Source organism: Platalea leucorodia (genome assembly GCF_965183815.1).
Source record: "Platalea leucorodia genome assembly, chromosome: 2".
Classification (NCBI taxonomy): Eukaryota; Metazoa; Chordata; class Aves; order Pelecaniformes; family Threskiornithidae; genus Platalea; species Platalea leucorodia.
This window is the reverse complement of record NC_138824.1, coordinates 8,925,895-8,953,202: the sequence shown is the minus strand read 5'-3', so window position 1 is coordinate 8,953,202 and position 27,308 is coordinate 8,925,895. Positions and strand designations below refer to the sequence as shown.

At 39.2% G+C, this 27,308-nt stretch overlaps 1 protein-coding gene across 1 annotated transcript in view; it reads right to left on the bottom strand.

The window, feature by feature from the left end:
- Positions 1-27,308, bottom strand: part of TMEM135 (transmembrane protein 135) — a gene marked incomplete at both ends in the record, with an annotated part of 183,680 nt that overhangs the window by 17,511 nt on the left and 138,861 nt on the right. The window contains one exon of the mRNA XM_082337150.1: positions 1,691-1,732. Coding sequence (XP_082193276.1) covers positions 1,691-1,732 — 42 coding nt within the window. The remainder of the gene's footprint in view (positions 1-1,690; positions 1,733-27,308) is intronic.

The following is a 27,308-nucleotide window of genomic DNA, read 5'->3' as shown; positions in this document are numbered from 1 at the left end:
CATGAAATATCTCAATTATCTCCAGCAAAATGGGGTTACAGAAAGGTTGATGATTACTATAATATTTTTCTAAAATATCTTATTTTGTAAAATCTTCAAAATGTTTTTGTTCCCACCAAGAGCATCAATTTTGTTTTGCTTGGCTTCATCTTCAGCCCTCTTTCTTCACCCAGAAGTTGATATTGTCAATATACCCATTCATCTTAGGTGTAGAATTACTGTATATCAAGGGCAAAGGAGGTCATAAGAGCAAGGTGTTTCCTAACACTTTGCACTATAATCCAGATTACACTGCACTGTAGTAGTCTTACTGAGGGCAATGAAGGTAGAAAAACTTTGTCATTTGGTATGTGACTGTGAACTGATGATTTCAGAAAGCACTGTTGCTGCACGTTGCCACAGGAGTGGTTCATGTCCATATTTCTGGACTGTAGACTGAATTTTTCACTATTGGCACATTATATCAAATTTCACAGCTGTTTCATAGCTGCAAACTCTATAAAATATTTTCCACTACCACAACAGCAAGTCTGTCTTGATTGACTTCAGCTCTTTTCTTCACCTGTGAGTTGACACTGTCCATGCACCGGGCTGTCTGAGTGGTAGAGGGTAGCAGAGTATGAAAGGGACAGATAAGAATAACGCGTCTTTCTACTTTTGACACGAGACACAAAGATGGGAGAACTCTGTATAACTACAACAAATAAGGAGCACCAGAGGGTCTCATCGTGAAGTAAATTCTAGGAGAGCCTGGACCACTAGGACAGACACAAGGTTTAGCGGCACACTGAGGATATCTCGAATGAATTTCTTGTATCAGGAATAGTGTGGCCAGCAGGACCAGGGAGGTGATAGTGCCCCTGTACTCGGCACTGGTGAGGCCGCACCTCGAGTCCTGTGTTCAGTGTTGGGCCCCTCACTACAAGAAGGACATCGAGGTGCTGGAGCGTGTCCAGAGAAGGGCAACGAAGCTGGGGAAGGGTCTGGAGCACAAGTCTTATGAGGAGCGGCTGAGGGAGCTGGGGTTGTTTAGCCTGGAGAAGAGGAGGCTGAGGGGAGACCTTATTGCTCTCTACAACTACCTGAAAGGAGGCTGGAGCCAGGTGGGGGTCGGTCTCTTCTCCCAAGTAACAAGCGATAGGACAAGAGGAAATGGCCTCAAGTTGTGCCAGGGGAGGTTTAGGTTGGATATTAGGAAAAACTTCTTTACCGAAAGGGCAGTCAGGCACTGGCACAGGCTGCCCAGGGAAGTGGCTGAGTCCCCATCCCTGGAGGTATTTAAAAGATGGGTAGACGTGGTGCTTAGGGACATGGTTTAGTGGTGGACTTGGCAGTGCTACGTTAATGGTTGGACTCGATGATCTTAAAGGTCTTTTCCAACCTAAATGATTCTGTGATTCTATGAATCACGAAACCCAGTTTTAGAAAGATAAAAGAATAATGCTCCTTCAAAAACATGCAACCATATGTCTGCATTTCCTTTTAATAATGGTTCCAAATATTAAAAGATTCCTCTCGTGCCAGCATATTATGCATTCTTCAAAATATGCTGTATACCCCAGAAGTTGGAAGAGTTTTGTGACAGGATGAATTTTCTTAAGAAAACTCTTTTCATACAACGCAGCTGCCACTGTGCACGATGCCTCAAAATCTTCACTTTAAGCTCCGTACTCCCAGAAACTTTACTTACTTTAGTGCAGAGTATGTAAACCCTTTCAAGCCATCTTTGCACCTGAAACATAAAAACAACAGGTTTTGCTATAACGGGCTGCTTGCAATACAAAGTGTTATAGATTAAATATTATGTAGAAGGGCTGCGGGTGAACACCAGCTTCTCATGAACGGAAAACAGCACGTCTGTAACAACTCTGTGGCTATCCCTGACTTCACAGTTGTCACCATGGCCTTGGGACATCTCAGAAACAAAGGGTACAGCATACAAATGCCAGTGCTTCTCTCTTTTATCCAAACCAAGAGTGGAGAAACTTTTAAAGGATGGTGACAGAATTCCTGGGGTGACAACAGAAGATTTCATGTGAGAAAGACTTGTTACCTTATGGAAGAAAGTCATAATGAGTTTACGAAACATAAATGTTACTGTAAGGAGAGAAAGGAGGGTCGGACCTTGATAAATAACCCACCCTCTTGTGAAGAGCTGCAGGGAATAGTTATTCTGACTTTGAGATACACTGTTCTGCTTCGCACATTGCTGATCTCTGCAGCTCGTTACTTTAAGAAAACTCTCAATCTGAAAGTCCCAGGTTTTTAACTACATAGTGGTTGTTCTGATTCTGAGCTTGATTATATACATCCTTCCTTACAGACTATAGGGTTCCTTGTGTGAATAATGACCACAGTGAAGACTCCACAACTGGCTGTGAAAGTTTTAGGTTATTAACTTTTTCTGCCCAGGGAATGATGAAAGGAGTTGAAGCTTGCAGGTTCTTCCTCGAAGACTTCTCACAGCACCAGTGTCATGTTGGTAGCAAAGCAAAGAGCAGATACTTGGGTTTTTTTTTTTCCTTTTTTCTTTTTATAGGATTGCATGGGGAATACATCATGGTAAAAATGCACTCCTGACACAATATATAAAGCACAAACTAGTAACTTATCAACACCATCCTTTCAAGAACACACCTACCCTAAGAGAAGACAGGACAGCAAAACCTTCATAAGCCGGAATAGATGAACACAACCATTCTGCCTGCAAAGACCAAGATGCACCTGGAAAGTCTGTGCCCAAGCCTCCCTGAGAGAATGTGACACCATCCCCCAGAAGACACCATGCATGGTCAACACATGCTACCGATGGCTGCATACATATGAACAGCAGGAACGAGATGAAAGATGATCAACAGATCTATAGAGTCTTGCTTCATCCTGGCAGGAGAGTGCCTGGTGCGGTGCTGGTAAGATGTCACAGCATTAAACCCTTCTGGGAAGTCTTCCCAAGGGTATGGCCTTCAACACATATGTTTTCAAGGAACTGGTTTTGTCACCATGTGCCCAGTGCTAAATAAGTAGAAAATTCATCCTATGGATGATGAAAGTCCTAAGAATTTTCTCTTTTAAAATGACTACACCTAAAATATTGGTCATGTATATATGATCTATAGGGGTTCAAGGTAACCTTGCACAAATACAATTTTTCATTGTATCTTTAATTAATATAGAACTTCGTGACCAAGATGCATAAACATTTTACTTTTTATGATCCGTTGCCTGTGGAATTCAGAAGCTGAAAATCATCGTAGCACTTTTACTGAGAGATGGATTGAAAGAATTGGTGAGTGATGGACTGAAGCAAGTGAAATCAGCTTTGCCCAGAGATCCCAGCGAATCACTGGCAGAACTACAAACACGGCCCAAATGCACAGGGTTTACATACACCTGCTCTGTCCACAGACCCACAGTGTGGTAGCACGAGTTCGATTTTAAACCTCCAACTGACTCCAAGTTAAATGCCCTTTGAGTTAAGGGCGTTCAACACATTACACCTGCAAGCTGCCAGCTCAAGAATAGGGCCTTAGTTTCTACTTTTCCAGTAAATTAAAACTATTCACAAACTGAAATGTAAACATGCACGTAAGTGTTTCTAGACTAATACTGAAATAGAAAAGTAATTACAGCATGAGCATAATGATGGTTTTGCCTTAATCATTCCAATGCAACTGCACTTCGAGTTGCAAGTGTTCAATTATTCCTTTATTGCACCACCAGATGGCCCTACCCAACTAGTGCTCAGACTGACCCGACCTGACTGATGCCATCCTACAATTCATTTGCTTTAAACTCTCCTGAAAGAAATTGTCAGTCAAATCGTTTCTTCACTAATAGTGAAAATCAGACGACATCTGAATCACTAAAGGAGAAAACAACACTCCAACCCTCTCCTCATTACACCAAGAAACATAAAAAAGATTTCTAACGCCTGTTCTAATTACACAATTAAAGTCAATTCTATGCAGTAAGTATTTGATGCATTGGAATTTTATTAGTTATTCTTATTTTTCTTACTTTATTAGTTATTCTATATAGTTACAGAGCAACAGCTAAGCATCCTCCTGCAAAATACACCAAAGTTAAATACGTAGTTCAATATGGAAGTAACGCTAAAGATACAATTCCTTTTTTTTCCCATTAACTTCCTTATTTTTTAATAACAACACAGTATAAAAGTGCAATTTAAGTTCTTAAATAGAATTTAATTCATGCTGCTTGCTGTCTAAAATGTCTTGTGTAAAGTCATTATGCAAAACTAATGGGTATGTGGAAATGTTGCGTATTAAAGGTCTCAAAAACAGGAGTCCTAGAGAAACAATACTTTCGATCAAGAGTAATTTGCACTGTAACTTCCCCTTCTCTGACATGGCAATTTTGCTCTTACAAATGAAGAAGCAACAAACAACAAAACTGGAAATCTACTTTTTGGCTTTACCTCATGAATTCAGCATATTAAAGGCTTCAAAATACCCATCTAGAGACTGAAACTACCTTATTTATTCACTCACTAGGTACACAACACTGGCAGCAACAAAAAAAACCCTCCACACTGACTCCAGACACACTTCTTGGGTGGGGGGGACAACAAAAACCCATGCAGGGACAGTGCGGAGACACCACAAATTCAGCAACTGGCCCCAACGGTAACTGCTGAGGTCCAGCGCTAGCTGCACATGGCACGTTTCATGAACACCTGGCTGCTAATAACTGAACTAAGACTAATGACTTGCTTCATACAGCCACTAATTGGTAATAATAATGCCACCACTAATTGGTAATAATAACTTTTACTCAATGCTTCATTGCTCAAGGGGTGAAAAAGTCTGCACTCTGCTGCTGACCCCCACGAGCCATTCAAGCTGCAAATGAGCACACTAAAATGCATTACATGTGCCCAGCGTTGCAGATACCCCTGAGACAGGAAAAACCTCAACAGTGTATTATAAGCTTATTTTTAGCGTATTATTCAACCTGGAAGGTCTCCAGGAGTGAGCTGTACGCCGTTACAGGTACTCGGTGTAGCTCACCTCTGCTACCATTCCCATCACCCTGAATGTCCCAGGGACCCAATCCCAAACTGCAGGAAGGCGGCACCATTTTTTGCTCAGCAAGTAATAATTTAAAGGGCACATAATCTCGTTACGTTTTCCCATCAGAGGGGAATTTGTCCCTGGTACAAAGCCAGAGGCACCAGCGACTCTGCCAGTTGTCCCTGTTGGGCACCGCGTACCTGATCTGACAGCAGAAATGCTCTGCTCTGCTCCAGCTTGATTTTGGCCAGAGCCGCGGCTGGAGCCAGAAAAGAAGAAAAATAAAGGAGCCATAGCAATAAATTTGGGTTCTCCAAATTCCCCTGCTGGGACAATTTTGGCAGATGAGCAAATAGGGTCGATTTTAATCGTGCATATTTATAACATAAATTTAACGTATGGCCACACACATTTATTTTTTCATAAAGAAAACAGCAAAAGTGGAATAGAGCCAAGGCTTGATACTAACTATATTTCCAACAAGACATGAACTAACTCTAATTATTTATGTTTGTGTATGCAAAGAGGTGCTGTACATGAGTTTGCCCTACTCTCCCTCCATCCTGTGGGAAGGAGAAGTTCCCACACTGAACTGTAAGGCTGGATGCCAGCAATTATGTTCTGGGTTTTTTTTATTAGTATGTCTTGTCATAACTCTTCTAAAGATTTTCTCCGTGAACAACTGATATACCCTGCACAAGAAGCCTTCTGAGGAAACAAGTGACTTTTCACCCACGGAACTGGTAAGGAGAAAGCAGCTCACAGCAACAACATATGCCATGTTTAACAACATCCCCATACTGCTTATGTTATCCTTCAGGGTAAGAGTAAATTAGAAACTCCTATATGCAGAGCTCTCATTACGGCCATGCGGGAAGGAAACACCGCAAGCACAGGACATGTGCTGGCATATTACTGCAGCGCCTCTGCCCATAAAGACTGGCTGGGGGGACCACGTTTCCGCGTTAAGGCATCTTGTTTTATAGAGACGGGAGGATCATAGTTATGAAACGTGACTGTGTCTGAACACGCCAGCCACATCCCTTGCTATTAAATCCCTTGCTATTAGGAATTAAAGGCTACCTACACTCCTTTGTGAGCTGTGCTGAACTCTAGAGGATAATCCATTTTCTGTTTTAAGCTACTCAGAGAGGTTACTATACCTTCCTCCTTCTGTTTTTCTGTCCTTCATTCCTTGTCTTCTCCTGTCTTAACAGCAACAGGTGCCATTTTTCTGAGATGCATTCTGTATCCATTTCTCTTCTTCCTTTTCCATCTCCTCTTTTGCTCTTTCTTCCTGCAAGTCAAACTCCTATTTTGTATTTCCCCCCATCTGTCCTCTAAATGTTATTCTCAAAAGCTCATTTCTTTTTCTTAAAAAAAAAAAAAAATCCATCAGTACCTTCTCCATACCTCCCCATGGTCTGACACTTTCCACCATGCTAATCAAGTGGGTTGTGACTACGAGATTGAACATGCAGAATAAGCACCACTGAAAAACAGGATTATAAAGTAATTCCAGACTCAGGGACACGTGCTTAATCATTCCGAATCAGAGAAATGGAAGAATTAGTTCAAGCTCAGTTCTAAGTTGTTTTGAGACTAATTTGATTATGTGGTGACTGTAACATAAAATCACATTTTGGAAATATTAGTTTTCCAAAAGGCTCTGGGCACCAAGAACAATTCCAAACCAGTAACATCTTCCTCACTGATGTAACTATGCAGAAAAATTTATTTTAAAATTAAGTGTTTTATATCTCTGGATATAAAATAAGAGCCAACCCAGACAAGTCTAATAAAACAAAGGAAACTGAAACCAAAGGTTCTTCAGAAATGTGTTATCACTAGTATTTTTCCCAGTGGAAGAACACACATTTACATTTTTAAGTGGAAAATGTGATTTCTAAACATTACGATCGGACATGCCACAAAATCTATTTTGACTTGTCATTACTTAGTTGTGGTGAACTTTCCAACCATCTGAACAGTACCTACATTCTTCTCAGTGACCAAAGAAGAACATGATTATTGTGTTAATCCTAATGCCCAAATCTATCAAGCTGTCAGTGGTTTATGATGAGGCTGCAGAAAGACATTTTGGTCCTCATTTAGATAAATCTATGGGAACCTGGATCCTAAAAATCTCTGCAGATACGGTTATACGAGAGTCTTCTGACTTCAGGACCTACTCATGACTTTGACATCAGCTTAGAAAAAGAATACTCTGCTTGTATGTTTTCCTAGCAGAAATAAAGTGCATCAAATCTAAAATTGCAGCACCCTACTTGGAAGCAGAGAGGCATCCTGGAGGTATTTAAAGAACGGATAGACGTGGTGCTCGAGGACATGGTATAGATGGACTTGGCAGTGTTGGGTTAACAGTTGGACTCGGTGATCTTAAGGGTCTTTTCCAACCTTGATGATTCTATGATTCTATGACTTAGATGCAATTCCTTTGGATCAAAACCACTACTTGCAGTTGAGTAGCATCTAAACACAAAGGAGCTTCCTTTCTAGACCTACAGCTACAAGTGGCACAGAAGATCAAAACGCAGGAGGTTTCCTTCATAGATGGCTAGGTTGCTTTAACGTGGAAGATTCAACAAGATTTTTTTGCTTTTTCTTTTGTAATTATGGCTATTTCAACCAATCACCTTTATTTGCATCTTATTAAAGACACTAAAACTTACGTCTCTCACAAAGATAACTCAACCCAAAAAGAATATCCGTATCTCAAACTAAGTCATGGTCCCCGGTATAGACATGCAAACATTTCTGTCCATCCATCCTGACGGAAACATATCTCTTAGAGACCCCGAACAATCATCACATCAAAGCACCTGGAAATGCAGAGAGCAAAAATAATTTGTTCCATGTACCAGTTGCTGTTAACTTCAAGATTTCCCCCAAAATCAAACCTAAGCCCTTCCTTTGTGCTATGTCTCCATAGCCCAACTTTTCCCAGATGATGCAGGAGCAGGAATAACCACCCACTTTCCTCTCGTCCTCCACTTTGCCAGGACTGGCCTGGAAAAACTGATGGAAAACCTCTTCTTCCCCTCTTTTTGACACGGGTCAGGAAGGAGGCCCCATGCGGTTGCACCACATAACCCCAGGAGAACCAGTGACAGCTACAGGCAGAGAACACGGCACCACCGCGCTTGGAGCTGCCTCCTCCAAGACTCAATAGGATCATGAGGCACAACTTGTGACTTGTGCGGAGGAAATCCAGAGGCAAATTTAAGGGAAAAAAGGATTTCCACCCACATTCTCTCTCCTCTGAATTTCCCCTTTTCTGGATTAAACATTTATTTTCTTTCTGTCTTTACTCACAGGTCTTACCTATTCAACCCAGGACTATGAAAAAAACTATAAGGAGGAATTATAACCAAAAATCTCATCTTGTACCCCATGGACAACACATAGCTTTCAGAAGACATGTCAGAAATCAGATTAAAAATAACTGAAGTCAGAAGAGTTGTAGTGGAAACTCTTATCAAAATCATACTTCAAACTATTAAATGTGCAATGCAGCTGGGATCAAAATGCAATGAAAAGTCTCATTGCCTGTGTTTCCAAATCAGATTGATAGTTTAACATTTGTGTGTTCAAATAAAAAGTGAAAGAATGTAACCACGACATTTCTTTTAGCTGTGCTTGAAGTATAAAATGATCTTTTGACAAGGCTACATTTTTGTAACTATTACATGCAGCGAATATAAAACTATGTTTTAAAAAAAAAGTAGATGAACAAAGAAAGAGCAAGTAAGGACAACATTCAAGGAGAAGGGTCAAAGAAGCACAGTACAGGATGTACATTTTTTTTTCTACACCTATACTGAATGCATAATTTACAATACTTGTATAGAAAGGGTGAATGGAGATGACAGCGCTGTCAACAGTGAACTATGGCCCCATTAAGGTTTCATGTAAATCCAGGGAATTATATTTTTTAAGAAAAATTCTGCAATTCTGGCAAGAATGTGACACCACAATTGAAAAGAAAGCTGTTTATACTGAAGTTAAATTACAATACTGGATTCAGGGTTGTGAACCAAAGCTGTTATCAATCAACACTTCACATCTGATTGCTAATCAAGTTTTGTGTGTTATTGCCAAATATGAAATCAGATTTCTAGTGGTGTTAATTATTCCGCTACTTACAACACTCTCATTTCTTCAGAGACTAGCGCTTCCTGAAACGTGCATTTTTAAGTAAATGGAATTTCTGTCAAAAGATCTTAAAAGCAAAGAAAAAATTATTTTTTATTATCTTAGCTGGATGCGGCCTTTCCATGTCATTGTGTAGCAACAACGCTGTGCTGTGGGCTCAGGCGCAGCAACTGAGTCACTCAGATGGCCACGTTCCCTTCTCAAAACTCTTCATCAAAGCCCCTGCCTCCCACAGCTAATAGAAGAAGCCAACATCAATTAAAAGAGCTGACTAAACAATGAAGTTAAGGATTTACCTGCTTAGTTCAATTGGTTTGTTGAATTTTGGAAAGTGATGTCATGTTCCCACTATCCAATTTTAACCTTTTTCTTACAAGTGGTTTATCAAAAAACAGTAACCTTCTGCTACAGCAAAACCCGAACGCTCTCTCCAAATCAGGTGCGGAAGAAAAATAGGAAACGGCAAAAAAACCCTGAAGGCATGAAAATGGGAAGTCAAATTGCCTCTAGGGTATCGGGATACAGAGAAAGGTACCTTGACGCGCGCACAGAACCACGTCCACCTCCGTGGCCGAGGTTGCGCTGCTGCCGCTTCATTGTTGTTAGAACAATGAGAACAGTCAGGCTGTTACCAAAGGGACATGCTGTTACGAGATTAAAAAGCAAATGATCTTAAATTTATACCGGGTTTGGCTCAGGTTAAATAATGGTGGCATCTGCAGCAATTCTATGTTACGCTGAGACCTGTGCTAAATTTATCTGCTGCCAAATTCTCCTCTGCTTTTTCTATCGGCTCTCTGCAATTGGGAAAAAAAAAAGAAAAAAAAAGAAAAAAAAAAAAAAAGAAAAAAAAGAAGCTAAGCTTGTTGGAGCTGTTTTCTGTAAACATACTTCATGCTATTTGCAGGTGATTCAAAATTTCAGTGAGCCAAACCTCTCTCATAGAGATTGATTGATTAATTCAAGTATTCAAGAGAAATGGATACAACATTTGCTTTCCCCAGATGATCCCATAATTGGATTTGAGGGCAATGTTTGGCTGTTTGCTTTGTTTCAATTTGGGAAAAATGTGATTACAAGGAGATGATCCATTTATATTTTTATATTATATTACCCGTATCTCTAACATTTAATAAAATTGACATATATAATCAGAATAAACTTATAATGAAATGAAAAGCTATAAAAAGATTTTAAAGAAATTAGCAGTCATTCTGAATATGCCCAGGCCATTGCCAAGTTAGGTTACAGAGTGAAGGCAACACACGCCTTTTAGATCAGTGAGATATTATTTGTAATGACTTGAAGTGAGATTTTCACTCTGTTACTCAAAAATATTCTTAAATGTTTATAATGCAGAATATTGCAGAAATCATCTATTACAAGCAGTTATTGAGCCATAAGCGCTAGGACAGCATCAGTTTGTTGCTACACTCAAGCTAAATGACCATGTTGCAAAATCTGTTGAAACTTTAATTTCTGGCTGTATGGTATTTCTTTGTGATGACTGCCCCACGCAGATTTACCTGCTTACCTGGAGTTTACACACAGATCTCCAGCATGACATTGTGGTGTGTAGACATGCCTCTGAGGTTCGCAAGTATCACAGGAACTCTTGAAAATACATTAAAATCTCAAAAGTGTGCTCAAAGAACCACAGAGTGAATAAAGTATTTGTGCACAGCCTTGGAAAACACTATTTTGAGAACCAAATTTCAGTGCTACCACAGAAGGTCACTCCTGAGTAACTCCCTTGCTGGCTTATGCTGTAGCAAGGGACCAAGTTTTACTCTAACATAGTTTTATTTTAAATTACTGCAGTGCTGTTCAAATTGATAATATTTTAGTGCTGCACATCCAGGTGCAGTATGTGAAATAGAAAGTTGCACGAACCAGAAAAAAAAAAAAAAAAAGAAGTTGAGAGACTGATCATGAAACTTGGAGTGATATAACACAAAGCCCAAGCCCACCTCACACTTGGAGGTGGAAGTGTCACCTCTGCGATGGACTTCTGGTCCTTTCTTATTCTAATAATCACATAAATGTGGCTTCTGAACAATACTGTAATGCTGCCAATTTTGATTTTTTACAACAAAAAACTTTTTAAAAATTCCATGCCAAGAATGCACGCAATCTCCCAGATAAAACACAAAACTATGAAGAAAAGAATATTTTTTAATAATGTAACATGAAACACTTTCTGCAACTAACGAATTTAACTTTGTGAAAGAACATGGTATTTATTGAAAATAACCTTCCAAAAATTATTGCTGGTAAGTTAACCACTGTTGATATCATTGTTTACAACATCAATAAAACCTCCCACAATTATTTAGCTCTGCAAATATACAAGTGGCATTTACAACTACTACGCAGAGACGGTATTGAAGTGCTGCCAATTCCTATCACTATAGTGGAAGTGCCACCATGCCCGGTCTCTGTCAGAGTGTCCCAGTTCTTAGGTTGACTGGGTTTCATGAAATGATCAACTTTATCGTATTTTCACAGGGTAATTTCTAGCATCTCCAAGATCCAAATTATCAACACGTGAATCAAATACAATCAAGGAAATAGGAAACCATAGTCCAATGCATATGTGTTGGCATGTCACAATGTTTTTCTTAGTAGAGAACTTCTGGAGAAGGCATTGTTGTGGGTTTTCTGAGGTTTTTCTAACTTTGAGATTGGAAACACTACCCAAAATTTCCACTACATTTCATCTATACAGAGAGCTCTGGACACTTGCTAACTCCCTTCACTCACATATAGGAGAAAGAAAAAAACTCAGAATCAAAGAAATATCAGCCCCACTTTCCAAGCTGGGCAAGTAAGGTATGTCACAGGCGTTTTTATTATGAGCATTTATTGTACTTCTCTTGCAGAGCACAGAAATTAAACCAGAGAGCTGAGAGAACACATCCACTTCAAAACCACAACATACTGTGACTATACCACTGAAAAATAACATTAGAAAACTTCTGCTATTTTTCTAACCCAGTCTATATATACTAATTATATTTTGTTGTTCTTCAGTGCCCTATGCTAAATATGTATGTAATTACGTGGTTCCCCATTTCTAGAGTGCTTCATCAAAATACACATCTATACACGACTGATGTGCCTTTTCCTAAAACATACGATTAATCAAGTATTTAACATCCACTGATGAAATTTCAGCACAGTGGCAATGTTGCCAGTGATGTCTGATATTGTGAATGGGGTTTTGGACTATACCTTGTTTCACCTCCATCCAATTTCTTATAAAAGTCAAGAAAGTTTTAAATACAAAATACTCCTCAACAATTCACCAAAATAACAGAAAACACAACAGGTAAAGACACTTAGGTAAGTTTTGGGCTGTGTGAACCTGGCTATAAGTAACTCCCATAAAAATCAATATCCATAAAAATGATGCAATTTTACTCCCTGTCCTTCCAGGATAGCTATCCTGATGCACCTTTGGGAGCTGGAAGTAATCCCCCTTCAGTAGGAATAAGATGATCTAAGTGGAAAAACCAAATGGCACTGTGTTCAGAGCCTCTGTTTGCCTTTGAAAAAATTTATAGGGAATGATAAACATTTAAAATAGCTCACAAATTAGATGAAGATGAGTATTATTAACCCCAGTTCGGTTTGTAAGATTTTAAAGAACCATTAGCTCCTCTCACCATTTCTCACCTATTTTAAACTTCTATTACCCTCAGCTAGCTGAGATAGAAAACATGTGACACTACACTAGGAAGCCAGAACTTATACGTTAACAATGTAAACTTAATTAGCAAGGTAAATAAGTGACACTGACAAAAAAGAAACAAGCCATCCAGAAATACTGGCTAACATTATCTAAATGAAGACATGCCAGAACCTCTAAGGTAGCACCAAAGCTTGTTTTAGGTCTGCAAGTCAAAGTTTGAATCCAAATCACCAAATCATTTGCATATGCAAACATATCATCAATGTCACAGAGAAGTAATGTCAGAAAATCCTTGATGACTTGACTCATTTTTAGTCAGAAAACCTGTAATTTTCAACAGCTTCTACACTCTGTCAAGCACAGCCATCAACAAACTCTGCATCTTTGTAGTTGCCACTGCTCCAGCAACAGGGACCAAAAAATACATGCAAGTTCCCAAGTAATATATACAATAAAAAGCACAGATACCAGAATATTTTCTTTTCCTTCAACACTTTTTCTTGTACTCTTGCAATGTGTGAAGTATGGGGTCAGTTTCTACGGGAAATTATTACTGGCAAAGATGGAGATCTTCTCTTTATCGTTACCAAGGAAGGCTGTCAGGCGTCCTACAAGAGTAACGCACTGGGGTGTCTTCCTATTGAACCCATCCTTACTCCAATCCCCCTGAACCAGTCCTTCTGAGGGCAACTCTTTTGAGGGTACATTCACACGATCAAAGCAGTCTCACATGGAGCTAGCTACCGAGTTAGCTGGGAACACAAGCTGAAGCACTCCTGTCCCTGTCACTGTCACACTACGCCCAGGAGAGCTGGTCCTACAAGAATAGCAATGATTAAACTGATCCTGGAAATGAGGCTAGCACTGCATGGCACTACTGTGCCACAAAACCTAACAAGTCAATGGAAATGGACTTATGTGTCTCCATCAAAGATCCACCCCACACAAAATTAACATGCCATTTGAAAATCACAGAAAGTTGGTCTTTTATAACAGATAAGGCGTAATCATTGCTATTTTGGGAAAAAAATATCCTATTCAGCCTTAAACTCAGGTTAAGCATTGGTAATCAGCATACCTGTGATGTGTTCACATCTGCTTTTGTCAACTACTAAATATGTAGCATAATCTTCAGCTTCCTGGCAGCAAGTCGCCTCATTTCTAGAGGACAGTTACAGACTGATTATGAGCCACCAATGTGACTGCAGTAGTGAAAATAACTTCGGGATGCTTTAGACAAGTTATTTTCAGTAAAGATAAAGTTAAAAAATAAATATCATACTGTCTGGGAAAGGAGGAATTAGACAAAACTGCAATTCAACTGGCTTCCTAAGGAGGAAGGTGCCTACTGTGAGAAACCATCATACATAAACAGACATTGTAAGCACCCAGAAGACAATCATGAGGATGTGTCTAACAATCAACACACACTTATCAAAAAAAAAAATCTCCAACAAAACCCTTTTAACACTGGGTAACATTTTGTGACTCGAGATGAAAAGCAGGACGTGCCATACACTACTGACTTCATTCAGGCTTTGGACCCTGAAGCACGTGACATTTTCTTTTAAAAACAATCAAGGAAACATAATCTAATGGAAGAACAAATACAAAACTGGTTAGACTATAGTAGTGAGAGAGCAGTTATCGATGGCTTCCTGACAAACTGGAAGGACGTGCTCAGTGGTACTCCACAAGGACCTCTCCTGGATGTCTGCTACTCAATAATTTCAGTAGCGAGAGAGGTGACAGAGCAAAAAGTGTATGCCTATTACATCTGCAGATAATATCAAGCAAAGAAGAGCTACAAGTGGAAGAGATAGGCTCAGGAAAAACAGGATGCTATTCATCAATTGCATGTGCATTATATGTATGTAGAAACAATCAACTACACAAATACAGGATAAGAACTGTGGAGGGTCAAAAAGCAAAAGCTGCTCTAGGATGCAGAAGAAAGGTTGCAAAATACTGAATTAATTCTCTTGGTTTATCAGGTTTATAGAATCATAGAATCATTAAGGTTGGAAAGGACCTCTCAGATCATCGAGTCCAACCGTTAGCCTAACTGCCTGGTCCACCTCTAAACCACGTCCCTAAGCACCACATCCACACATTTTTTGAACACTTCCAGGGACTGTGATTGCACCACTTCCCTGGGCAGTCTGTTCCAATGCCTGACCACTCTCTCCGTGAAGAAATTGATCCTAATATCCAATCTAAACCTCCCCTGGCGCAGCTTGAGGCCGTTTCCTGTCATCCTGTCACTGGTTACTTGGGAGAAGAGACCGACCCCCACCTCGCTACAGCCTCCTTTCAGGTAGTTGTAGAGAGCCATAAGGTCTCCCCTCAGCCTCCTCTTCTCCAGGCTGAACAACCCCAGCTCCCTCAGCTGCTCCTCATAAGACTTGTGCTCCAGAAACTTCTTATCAGTTTCTCCAGAAACTTCTTATCAGCTTTATCAGCTGAAATAAATTCTTATGCATCACACTTCATAGTTGACTCATTTCAGAGAAACCAGAACAAAACAATGAGAATTATTTGTATGGAAAGTTTGAATTAACTGTGGTTGTTTAGTCTAAAGAAGAGGGGAGAAGGGTAGAGGGAGACAAGGAAAGAAGAAGCTGGGAGGATGTGATAAATGTTTGCTACTTAAGTTTGCTACAAAGTGAAGGGAATAATCTGTTTTCTTCAGTGTTTGTGGTGGACAGAAGAAAAAGTAATAGACCAAAGTCACATCAAGATATATTCAGATTAGACACTCAAAAAATCTTGTGATAAATATGGCTAAGAATAGGAATAGATTGTTTATGGATGTCAGGGACTCTCCGTTACTGGAGATTTTAAAGACCAAGTTAGTGAGGTATTTGACACGAATGCAGTAAGTGATGCTTCCTTAAGGTATAGGTAAAACTAAACAATCTCTCATGATTTATTTAAGTCCTTTTGTTCTGTATTAAGAGACAGAAAAGTTTAGATAACACTTAACTTACATGCTCTCAAATATCCAAAGCTTAAACCAACCACAGCACCTTATTAAGGGGGGGAAGGAAAAGTGGAGATCCTCCAGAGCTGTTCTGAAGGTTTCTTTGTCCTAGTAACAGCAAAGTCTCACTGCAGTGAATGAGGACCCAGAAAGGACTCTCACTCTGATGGCACTGTTCTACCCAGGTCAGCCCTTGGTTCCTTCAGCTGAGAAAAGAGAAAGAAATTCTAAACAAGATTAAAAAAATAAGATTTTAACTTTGAATTCACCTGTTTCTTGTTGGAATTTTCTTTCACTTCTAATGTTGAAGTAACAAACATAACAATTTGTCCTCCTAGAATAAAATCCGTGTTGTCCTAATTTTAAATTTAGATAGCAAGCTCAACGTACTTTTTTGTCCCTGAAAATACAAAGTCAAATAAAAATGGTGTGGCAAACAAACCTTCATGTGGCTGCAATCCCAGCAGGTCTGGGAACAGAAGGTGTTGGATTGTGTTTGTTATCCAAAATTAAAGGTCGTGATGAAAAAGTACAGGTGTTGCCCAGTGCCTCTCAGTTATGGGCCAAGAGGCACAACCAGGAACATCAATCCATATGGCCACAATACACACCTGGAGAAGCGACACAACTGCCTTAGCTGTGAAACACAACCGAGGGACATCCGTTGGAGGGCCAGAAAACACATCTGCCACTACTTCTGTCTTTGACAAAAATGTACAGCCCGTAGAAATTAAGTAGAAATTAATTCTACTTGCTTGTGCCAGGCACTTTATCCACAGTCAACATTTAATAAGAAATTATATCAACCATGACTGATAGACCAAGGACTCTGAGCATGAAGATGTGGGCTCTGCTCGTACCCATCCAGGTTAAGCGGGTCACTCTTCTTCTCCTTTTGCTGTGAGTTTTCTTGTACAGAGTCCTTCAGGAGACATTTTATGTCCCAATCTTGTTTCTGAGATGCAAGATCCCTTTATAAGGCTTTAGTAAAAATAAATAAATAAACAAATATCAGAATTTCCAGTGACACATCCCTTTAATTCTATTAGAGGCAACAAGATGTAGCAAACTGAAGAAAGAGTGTAATATGCCAAGGCAAATTTTGGCACACTGGACGTGCTAATACTACACATTTTGCAGGAAAGGAAGAAACTGAGTGGACAAAGGATTTGCACCATGAACTACTCCTTCAGCTCTGACAGCTTTCCAGTGAAAAAGTTCAGTTTACAGTAATATCCAGGACATTTGGATTGTTTTCTTCAGGGGATTACATTTCTCCATCTATCTCTCCCCAAGCCAGAACATGTCTTTTTTTCTAACTGCACCTGATGCTGACTCACAGACTGCTCTTGATGCTGCAAAGCCATGAAAGCAGATTAGACAAGGCTGCTTAATTTTTAATTTGCAATAATTAGTTGGAGATGCATCCAAGTTCGAGTGGCATGTTCTTGGCAAGTTTTTACCGTTTTAATACACTCATCAATATTATGTAAACAATTTAACAAACTTCATACAGCAGATGGCAATACTTGGACCTATACCATTTTGAGTGTTTATAATAAAGTTAGAAAATGTACTTCATGCAGAAGCCAACTGCGGAAAAAATTATTATTGGTTCAAAATTTCACTTGTAATCCAGCAAATAACTACAGCAATAGCTTTACATTAGTAAAACAACCACAAGTCAACAAAATTACACTTAAGTTGGACAAGTTATTATTAAGTATGTGAACCAGGCAGTGTGTACCATTTGCACGGTCATTTAGCCTACCATTTACTTACTGAAGTTTAATTTTATTCACTATTTTCCACTGGCTACCGGCATACAACGTTGTCTAAGAATAGTATTATACATGTTTCACCCAAGAGATACTAATAGTTGAAGGTAAAAAAAATATAAATATTACTAAAAGTGGAAGAAATTAAAGGTTTATGGAATTAGGTAATTGTATGAATGTGCAGACTCACGGTAAATTTTAAATATATACTGACAGAAGACAAGTTTTTAAATAACTAAAAATAAATTGCTCTTCGATAAGATGTAGGAAATCCACAGCACTTGTGAAAAGAGACGAATAGAACTGTAATCAACCAAGAGCTGACGTTTTCCAAAAAAAATGTGAAGAAGCTATGTTTTGAAATGATGTGTTTCAGTCTACAATACCGAGAATAAGGAAAGGATTCATGGCAAGGATTAGGATGCTACAAATCATATGGAACATATGAATAGGAGTCTGTTTCCATGTATCAATAGGGGTTTAATTTCTGAATGAGAAGCTTAAGCAAGGGCACATTCTTTTGTAAAACATCCCACGGGTTTCCTAGAATATACAGACTTGGTAACATCCTCAGTTCTAACTTTGCTCAATAGGTTCTTATAAATCTGCTATCAACATTTCATTTAACGCTTAAAACAGTGAAAGACTGGAATTGATTTTCGAGGAAGATAATAAAAAAAAGAAATAAAGTACATGATAGGTAGAAAATGAAAGTCTCTCATTCTACAAAGAAAAGTTGATCAAGAACTGGCTGTAACTTCTCAAAGTTTGCCACTTGGGCTGCTATCTGAAACCAAGATTTCCCAGGAAAAAAAAAGATAATCCTCAAACAGCTGGAAACCATCCTAGAGATGCAAAATAAATCACTTGCAAGTGAATTCCACACTCAAAAGCCCTAATCAGTACTCTACACCAGCAACAAAACAAACAAAACCCAGAAGGAACATTAACAGCCCTGGTAACTGGTGTCTACTAATTGCAGAGCATCAGGACAGCTTCAATAGGAAAGCAGAGCCTGAATAGGATTGTCTGATAAATCTACTGCTCTCAAAGACTCCACGCAGTATTCTTGACCCTGTAGGTCACAACCTTTTGCTCCCAAGTCGCTCATGCAAAGGGGGATAAAGAGGTTTAGCCCATTCTATTAAATCCTTGTAATTATTTGTTACAGCATTAAGTCATCTAACATTATATACACAGTAATTTGGTGAATCACGCATGCCCTTTTAAAATGAAAATACAACAGACAAAAAGGATGCAATTTAAAACCCTTTAAGGTAGCCCAAAACTTTGTAAGTTTAATTACTTTTATATTTAGCTGGTAAGAATTCTGTGTAGTAGACAAATTAGATATAATAGCCTCCAATTATGCCTAAACCAAACAAATGTGAACTATTTCACAATGGAAGTACATTAGAAATTTATCTAAAGCTTAAATCTACAACAAAGATGGGAAAAACATACACTGACCACAACTGGGTATGAAAATCGGGGTACCATCAGAGAGCAGCATAGTCATAAATAAGTCCTTGGATAGTCAGTTTTCATTCTCAAATTTCACATCACTAACAGTTTGCTGTCAAATATAATATTTCTTTTATGGTGTAATTTGGGTGAAAACTGCCAAATGCACTGTATAAAAAAGATTACTTCACCTTATGAATCACTTTTCATCAACATACTTTTAAATACAGCTGTGAAACTTTTGTTCTAGAGAAAAACAACAATTTTACATTGTTGATTTATCTGTGATGGAGCGAAGGGTGGAGTGTGAGGATGTGGGATGACTTTTTTGTATTCATTTCCTTGTTCAGAATTTTAAGTATAACTTTCTTCTATAAATATATTTCAAAATACATAAAACTACGTGCATTTTTATCTTGCAAAACAACATTGTATGGCAATCAGTGATGAATGTGTTTCATGATGTGCTTGCAAAAACTTGACCCGTGGAATGCAGCCAAGTGAGATTTGGGGGAAAAAGTCCCACCTCCAGTCCAGAATATCAGAGTTCTGGACTTCATTAGGGAGTATGTTTTAGCTGCATTTCTAATCCTACTACTAATGGTGAGGTCTAAATCTCCTAGAGACGTGCCTTTCAAGGGCCATATCTTGCAGCACAGGCAGAAGTATCTAATCTGACAGTTTGAAAGGACAAAACAACCAATGTCTGTCTGACTCGTGCCAAATGCTACTAGAGTATTTCATTAATTCTTTCCTCATTTTCAGATTCATGCTCCGTCCCTATGGGCCAGAAGAAAATACGTGCAAGAAAGTTTAGCATATAAGGAGCAGAGGAAAGTTCATTACAAGCAATTTGCACCACAAACAGCTTCAGTGCTTTCTGAGCTGTTTCAGAAGAAGTTCCCATAGGGCTTTTTTTTTGTGTTTATAATGTGGACACAATTACACTATTTAAAAGATCTTCCCTGGAAGGTAATCCTCCAGAATGTCATCTATTCCTACTCTCAGTGCAAATATTCCAGAGCTAAGAGGCTTCTTGACACAGGTGAGCAATGCTGATGTCTAGGAGACTCACGAGCCCTGTAGGTACAACCTTGACAAAGCAGCACATGCCTTCAAGCTTCAGAACATTTGTGTGGTCAAGTCACAGAGGCTCCACAGAGCCCTCCTCTGGACTCTGCTTTGGTCATACACATTTTAGCTCTCTCTTGATCAAACTGTACCATTTTCTTTTATCTAGAATACGCCCCAGACCTTCCTATGCCTTGCAAATGAGTAACACGGGTTGCAGAATGCCTTTCCTCACGTGGAAGGCATGTCAAGATGCAAGAGGCTCTGTAGTGTCGGTGTCAAAGATGACAACTGAGAAACCCTGCACCTCTGCATTAAACCTGCCGGCTTGCCAGGACAGGTTTCCACGTGTTAAGAAACTGTGAGGAGAAGTGCGTGTACACACTCCGGAGTTGCTGGTGTTTTGTATAATGAAGCTGTAGGGACAGACGATGGAGAAAAGGCATCTTTTATCTGCTCTCAAATTTATGTTGCACTCCTGGAGGATTCAGATTCTCCTACTGGACGTTAACGTTGCCCAGCCTGTTTTTTGTGGTTTGTACACTAGGTTTTTCTGTTGTCGCATCGATATGGAATTTGCATGGTTGCAAACAGTAACTTTAAAATGGATATTGAAATGATGATCCAAATTAATTTACATTAAGAATTAACAATATTCATCAACTTTTTGCTCGATACTTCAAAGTATGCCACAAGTTTTGATACCAGACATTTCCATGAAAAATACCATTATTTATTCATTCAATGATCAAAATCTGAACTAAACATTTTGTCTGTTCAATAAATGATACCTCCCACCACTAAACATATCCACAGAAATTTTGTCTTACATTTAAATACAACTGAATTATATCCTTTTAAAGAAGATCACACTTCATCACAGAAGACAGCAAACAGGACTGCTCCCTGTTCTCCCTCCCCTGGGTCAGCACAGGGCAGGCTGTATCCTGCTTCTGTAAACTCCTTCTTTTAGAGCCCCCTGATTAGAAGCAGGGTTTAAGAGGAAAAGATGACCTTAAGTGTGCTTTCAGCATTGGGTTGAACTTCAGTTAGAGAAAGAACTTTTCTATTCATCAACGAAATAAAAAATATTATAACATTTTCTGTATGTTTTTAATTGAGCTGAATTATTTTTATAAGAGGGCGGGTCAATTCTTGAATTCATTTGGCAACCTGAGTCAGCTAATGCTTTCATCTCCTGCACAACTTAGATTTTTGAGTATCTGCATACAGATAGCATTTTATTGCTATTTACCTAACTTGCCAGCACATCATAGCGCATCATGGTTAACTTCTCCTTTTTATAAAGGATTTTTTCTTCTTTTTCTATTAATAGTTTTAAAAAAAACATAAGCTATATAGAGAAGGGTGCACATTACAGGTTGGACTTGATGATCTCAGAGGTCCTTTCCAACCTTACTGATTCTATGATTCTATGATAAACAGTTATGCCTTTTTAGAGACAGGAAAAATACCAAGACGTTTAAATGCCATTTATTATTGACCATACAAGTTTTAAGGCATTTTGATCATTCACATTCAACTTCCCTAGCTGTACATAAAGAACAAGAGAGCAGCAAAGTTGTTTAAAAACAGTTAGGTTAAATAAGTTTTGTTTTTTTTCATTAATAGTTAAACCAACAAGTTCTTCCAGGAGCAAACAAATGCACCGAGCCTGATTCCCTAGCAATTTGCACAGCAAGCCTACTCCACGAGTGTAACACCTTCATGTGCTCCCTAGGGTCTACAAAGGACCAGGTTCACCCAGCAGCCTGCAGTCATCGGTGTATCTGTCTTGTCCACACAGCTGCTTAGTTTCATGAAAAAAGCAGAATTTTCTGTATCTTTGGGACCTTTATGCTTTTGCAAATATGGCCAAAACTGGCTCTTGGGTTCAAAGGTTCCTAGGAAGGAGACTGGCAGAAACACAAGACAGTGCTGTTGCAAACATCCCTCCTCCTTTGGAAACCAGGCAAAACCTGGCTGCGAGGTCAGGATTTTACTTGACAAATGTACATGAGGTTTTGCAGCTATCTCCCCCGACAGAAATTACGTCTGTTAAAAGGCTAACGTGAAAAAGATACACTTAAGAAAAACAAACTCTCCCCGAATCTTATCTTTTTCATGTCTCGTCATCTGTTTTTGTGAGATTTCTATTAACATATGTTCACAACATGATTTTTAGAAGTTGCATATTAAATTCAATCCATTATATTTTGAAATGGAGACTCTCATAAATCATTTTTTTACCCCCTTTTTTCCTCAGACTGCCTCACTCCATAGGCACAAAGCAGCTTAATTTTACATCCATAGTGAATTTGAAAATCATACTATTTGTTTCTTAAAAACTCATTAAATGAGTGGATTTAAAAGCTACGTGAGACATTTTTCTGCACAGATACACCATAACTACAGTGATCTGCCATAACAAGGTGCCCCCTCTTCTGCAAAACATTCAAGGAAACACTACAAAATGATACAAAGCGACATGAAACTGCCATAGTTTGTTTGCCACAGATTTCCTACATCAATGCTTTAACGAGTATGATAATTTGAGTTGTAAGTACCTTACGAAAAAATCCACACTCCATAACACATCTATGCAAAACACTAACTGTGGATGTGTACATAAACTACATTATAAACTAAATATAATGTATATTATAAATTACTCCTCAGTCCTTACCCTTCTCAGTTCCCAGTGTCAGCTGAAAAATTAAAACATTACACCAGCTTGCACATCGATGTCTACAGGTATAAATTCATATATATCTGTATGTAGACAGAATTATTCACTTTATGGGCAAAAATTTACTTATTTCTCTGAGATGGGTCCCAATGAAATTTCAGAAACTATGACAGAACGGAAAATTTGCTGTTTGATGGTGTTTCTTGTTTGTATTGTTTGGAAATGCTTTTTCTCAAGGTTAGATTAGCTGAGAAAGAGCACGTTAGTTACTGCAGCATAAACCACGCAGTCACAACATGGAAGCAACATTTTCCATTTGCAGGTAAGCGCAGGATGAAACAGGAACCTAGGTGAAACAGCAAAGCATTAAGATTTGGGATATTCACATTTTCCTCATCTTTAAATGAGGTTACCAATATGAGAAAAACCTACCTTTTTTTCCTGTCAATGTTTTTTAAAATGGAGCTTTTTTAAAATGGAGAATATATGGTTGTCCACTCTACCATCCGACATGGCACACCAGAAAGGTGTGGAGTTTTACCGAACTTTGTCAAATTCCTTCATGAACTTTGTAGTAAGCATCCACAAACCATTAAAACACCATGCCACCCAACATACACTGGCCAACCATTATATTTCAAGAAACACTGTCATAGTCACCTGGTTTGAAAAAAAAGAAATTGGTGGAGGAATGGGAAGAGAATTAATCTAAAACCTGATTTCTTCTGCAAGTCCAGCATCAACACATATATTACTTGTGATGCATCTTTCCACCATCAAACATTCATTAACAGGTTATCTCACCCAAAAGCTTTCAAGCAGCTTTGAAAACCAAACAACTTAAATTTAAATGAACCAGAACATCACTTGCTAATATGAGATCGCTAACAACATACATCCAGCAATAGTACCGCTAGATATCCACCAAAACACGCCACTGCCAGAGACCACAGCAGGCAGTGGGCTGCCGCAGACGGGACTCCAGTCAAGCCTAACAGATGGCTCTCTGGATGCCATCACCTAAACTCAGATCATCACCGCTGACAACGCTCATTTCTTCAATTCTGAAGAATTTCCCAACCCTGAGAGGGACAGGGTGGCCCAGCAGGAAGACTTCTACACAGCTTCCTCCGTATTCCTTCAACCTACAACAGCCAGGCTTTTGAGTACGTTATTAATGTTTCTCCTAATTGCTTCCAAGGGGGAAAAGGAAATTCCTTCTCTTCCATCCCCCAATACAGGATTCACAACCCACACACCGTGGACTACTCAGCAGCCTGCTCCCTGTCACATTTTAATAGGCGCTACATCAAACTGAAGATCCCTTACAGCTTTTCAAGAGGAGAGGGTCATTCACGCATCTCCTCCTAAATTCATGACCAACCATACATCCAACCATATGTAGACTTGTTTACATATCATGGGGCCTCACTGCAGGCAGACTTGGCTACATGTCTGCAGACTGTTCCTATTTGTTGTAGCTACAGCAGATCTATGGGGTTTGGTTTGCACCTTCACAAGACACGCTACACCCTGCAAGTGCAGTACTCTGCCGTTCTGAGGGCACTGCTTAAGCATCTTCCTCCAAGGAACAGGGCAACTGCTTGTTAATTAGCAGAACTGAAATAACCAAGGACCTTGTTTAACAAAATAGTAGTTTGACACATGTTCTCCCCGTCCGCCCACTATACAATCTACTATTTTTCCATCTTACATCAGATTCCTGCTCTTCCAGGACTTTGCACAGGTATGAGAACGAGGAGCTACCTTCGCTGCTCCTGAGGAAGGCAGGATGGGTACATAAGACACACGGTGCAGACCTGGCTCTAACGGGCACTCCTGGCTACACAATCCCATTTTGCAAGCATGGAGCAAGCGCCCACAAGCAGTGGCCTCCCTGTGCCAAGCACAACCCAGAAGACCACTGCTCCATTATGGATTTTTCTGAAAGTACCGTCTAGCCCTGAGACTTAAGTCAATGAAGGAACGAGACCTCCAGGGGGGAAGAAGATGAAGGTGGGGGGAGGTTAGTCACCCATGATTTGTACTCACTTGCCAGGTCTCCAGCTGGGTGAAGCACTGCGTGACAGACTTGATATCCTGATCAAGTCCTTGATTTACATTTTGGCATGGTTCACCAGCACTTCTCAGCAGGACTAGATGAATCATTGATCTGTTCCAGTACAATAATTTCTATGTATGTTCATAACCTTGGAAGAATCTATATAAAATCTGAACATGCATTTAGTCTGCACAGTGCTCAGCTGGATGCTTTTCAGTCTTTAAGCGCTGAATTTTGTTCAGGATGTGCAGTTACATTGGTGCCGCCTATGTTTGCATGTTTAAAACAAAATTAATTTGGGGAAAAAAAAATCACCTAGGTCTTAACTTAGGTCTTAATTTAAACTTTTTGTGAGATAAATAGTTCATAGATTAGTTGTATCAGACAATGTTACTCTTAAAAATCCTTGACCTCAGAAAAGCTTGATTTAATTGCTGAATAAAATAGATGTAGCAAGATAGATAGTCAGCCCTTGAGCATTTTTCTGAATTCTGCCTTAGCCAAGCTCATGCGGGTCAGACGCAAACAGAAAGAGAACTCGTATACAAATGGAAGTAACTACAGCTGCCAACACTCGGAGAGCTCGAATAACTCTACCATTGCACAGTCAGGAGCTCACTGACATCACTTTTTAAAACAAAGGAAAAAAAAATTTAAAAAATTATAATGAGCTAAAGAAATTTCCTGTTATTCTGCACAAGAGAAACCCCCCATGCCACGTCCTTCACATATGGCAGAGACCGTCAGCATTTGCAGGCTCAGAACGAACTGAATATCTCCTTAATGAGCTTTACAGACAGTTTGCTGAAGCTGTAACTTGCAAAGCCTTCAGAGCACCAGGAGCTCCAGGCTCCCGCCTGCCCGCCCTGGGTCCCTGCCCTCGGCTTCGCAGGCGGGTGCTGCAAGGCTGAGGATCGGAGGAGTGCTGTTTCCCACCTACCACCTCGCCGGCTCTGGAAAGACTGAGTTTACAGCCCTGCCTTCCCTTTGCTTTTCCTCAAATGCAATTTTAGGCTCAATTTGATCCTTACAGCTCCATTTCACGTCTAACGTACCACCTGGAGCAGTTCTGGCCAATTAGTATAAAAGAGGAGACAATTATCTGGTTATAGAAAATATTTTACACAAAGCAAACGCAGCTTTTTCCTGTATATATCTGAGAATGCCTGAGCTTTTATAGGATGTTATTTAAGAAATATTCATTATACAATCATGTAAAGGAAACACTGAATATTTTGCATTACTGAGTCTTGCTCAAGACCAGCACATTCGCTATCAACCATCAGCTCCTACTTGATAGTGAAAAATAAGCAATTTCTCTATGTTTGTTAGATGTACATATGAGAAAATGTTTGAGATTATATTAGATTAAAAACCTAATGACCAAGTGTTACTTTTAATACAGCAGGTAAAATAATTCAGGTAATATTCCGCTTAAAATAGTTCACAGAAACAATAAATCTAAAAAAGTGTTTACCTATTACTCCAACAAATCACAGCAAAGACTACTTTGACTAAAAAGAAAATTAAAATAGCCCTTATGTTTCCTCCCTTGTCCTTTTTTTATTTTTAGCATAATCAATATCAGAAGTAAAAAGTTCTTAAAAAGTCAGGAAACGTCACTGTAGAGCTACAACACCTGGTATTCAAAATTTACTATTAATTCTTAAAAACCCTATATGAACCTGAAGTGGCAATGCCTTCTGAAGTACTAACAATGCAACTTATTAAACTTTCTTTTATCTGTCTTTGTCTTTTATGCTGCAATCCTTATACAGTGTGAAATAAAACACATGGAAATTGCTATTTAAAAAAGGACACTTCAGTGCACACTTTAAAATAACAGTACTTGACAACTCTTAGATGAAGACGAGATTTCTGGAAAACCTTTGTCAATGTAAAAATGTAGACAAGCTCTATCTATCTTCTACCTGTTGCGATAAGAAGCAAAACAAGGTATCTGTACCAAATTAGATCTGATATAAAACAAAAAAAGCAAAGCATGGGAGAAGGGAAGCCGAGCAGAACAGGGAAGGCATTGGGTTGCTGAGATGAATGCCAAGTATGCCAGGTAATCTTTTCCAGTTAAGCGGGAAAAAAAAAGATATTATCAAGCAGATGGCTACCAAAAGAGTCATTCTCCAAAAGCTCACTCTCCACAGTGGCAGAGTAAGGGGTATGTCCAAATGATGAGGTTTACTAGCAGTCTAATGGTACACAGTATGACAAGGAGTACTTGCACAAGTGAAAAATCATCCTTCACTGTTTACATCTCAATGCACTTTAGACCTGAATCAACTTTATCCATACGTTATCAAGTAGCTTCTGAAATGCTGAAGAAGGCTGTTTGGTTTTGGT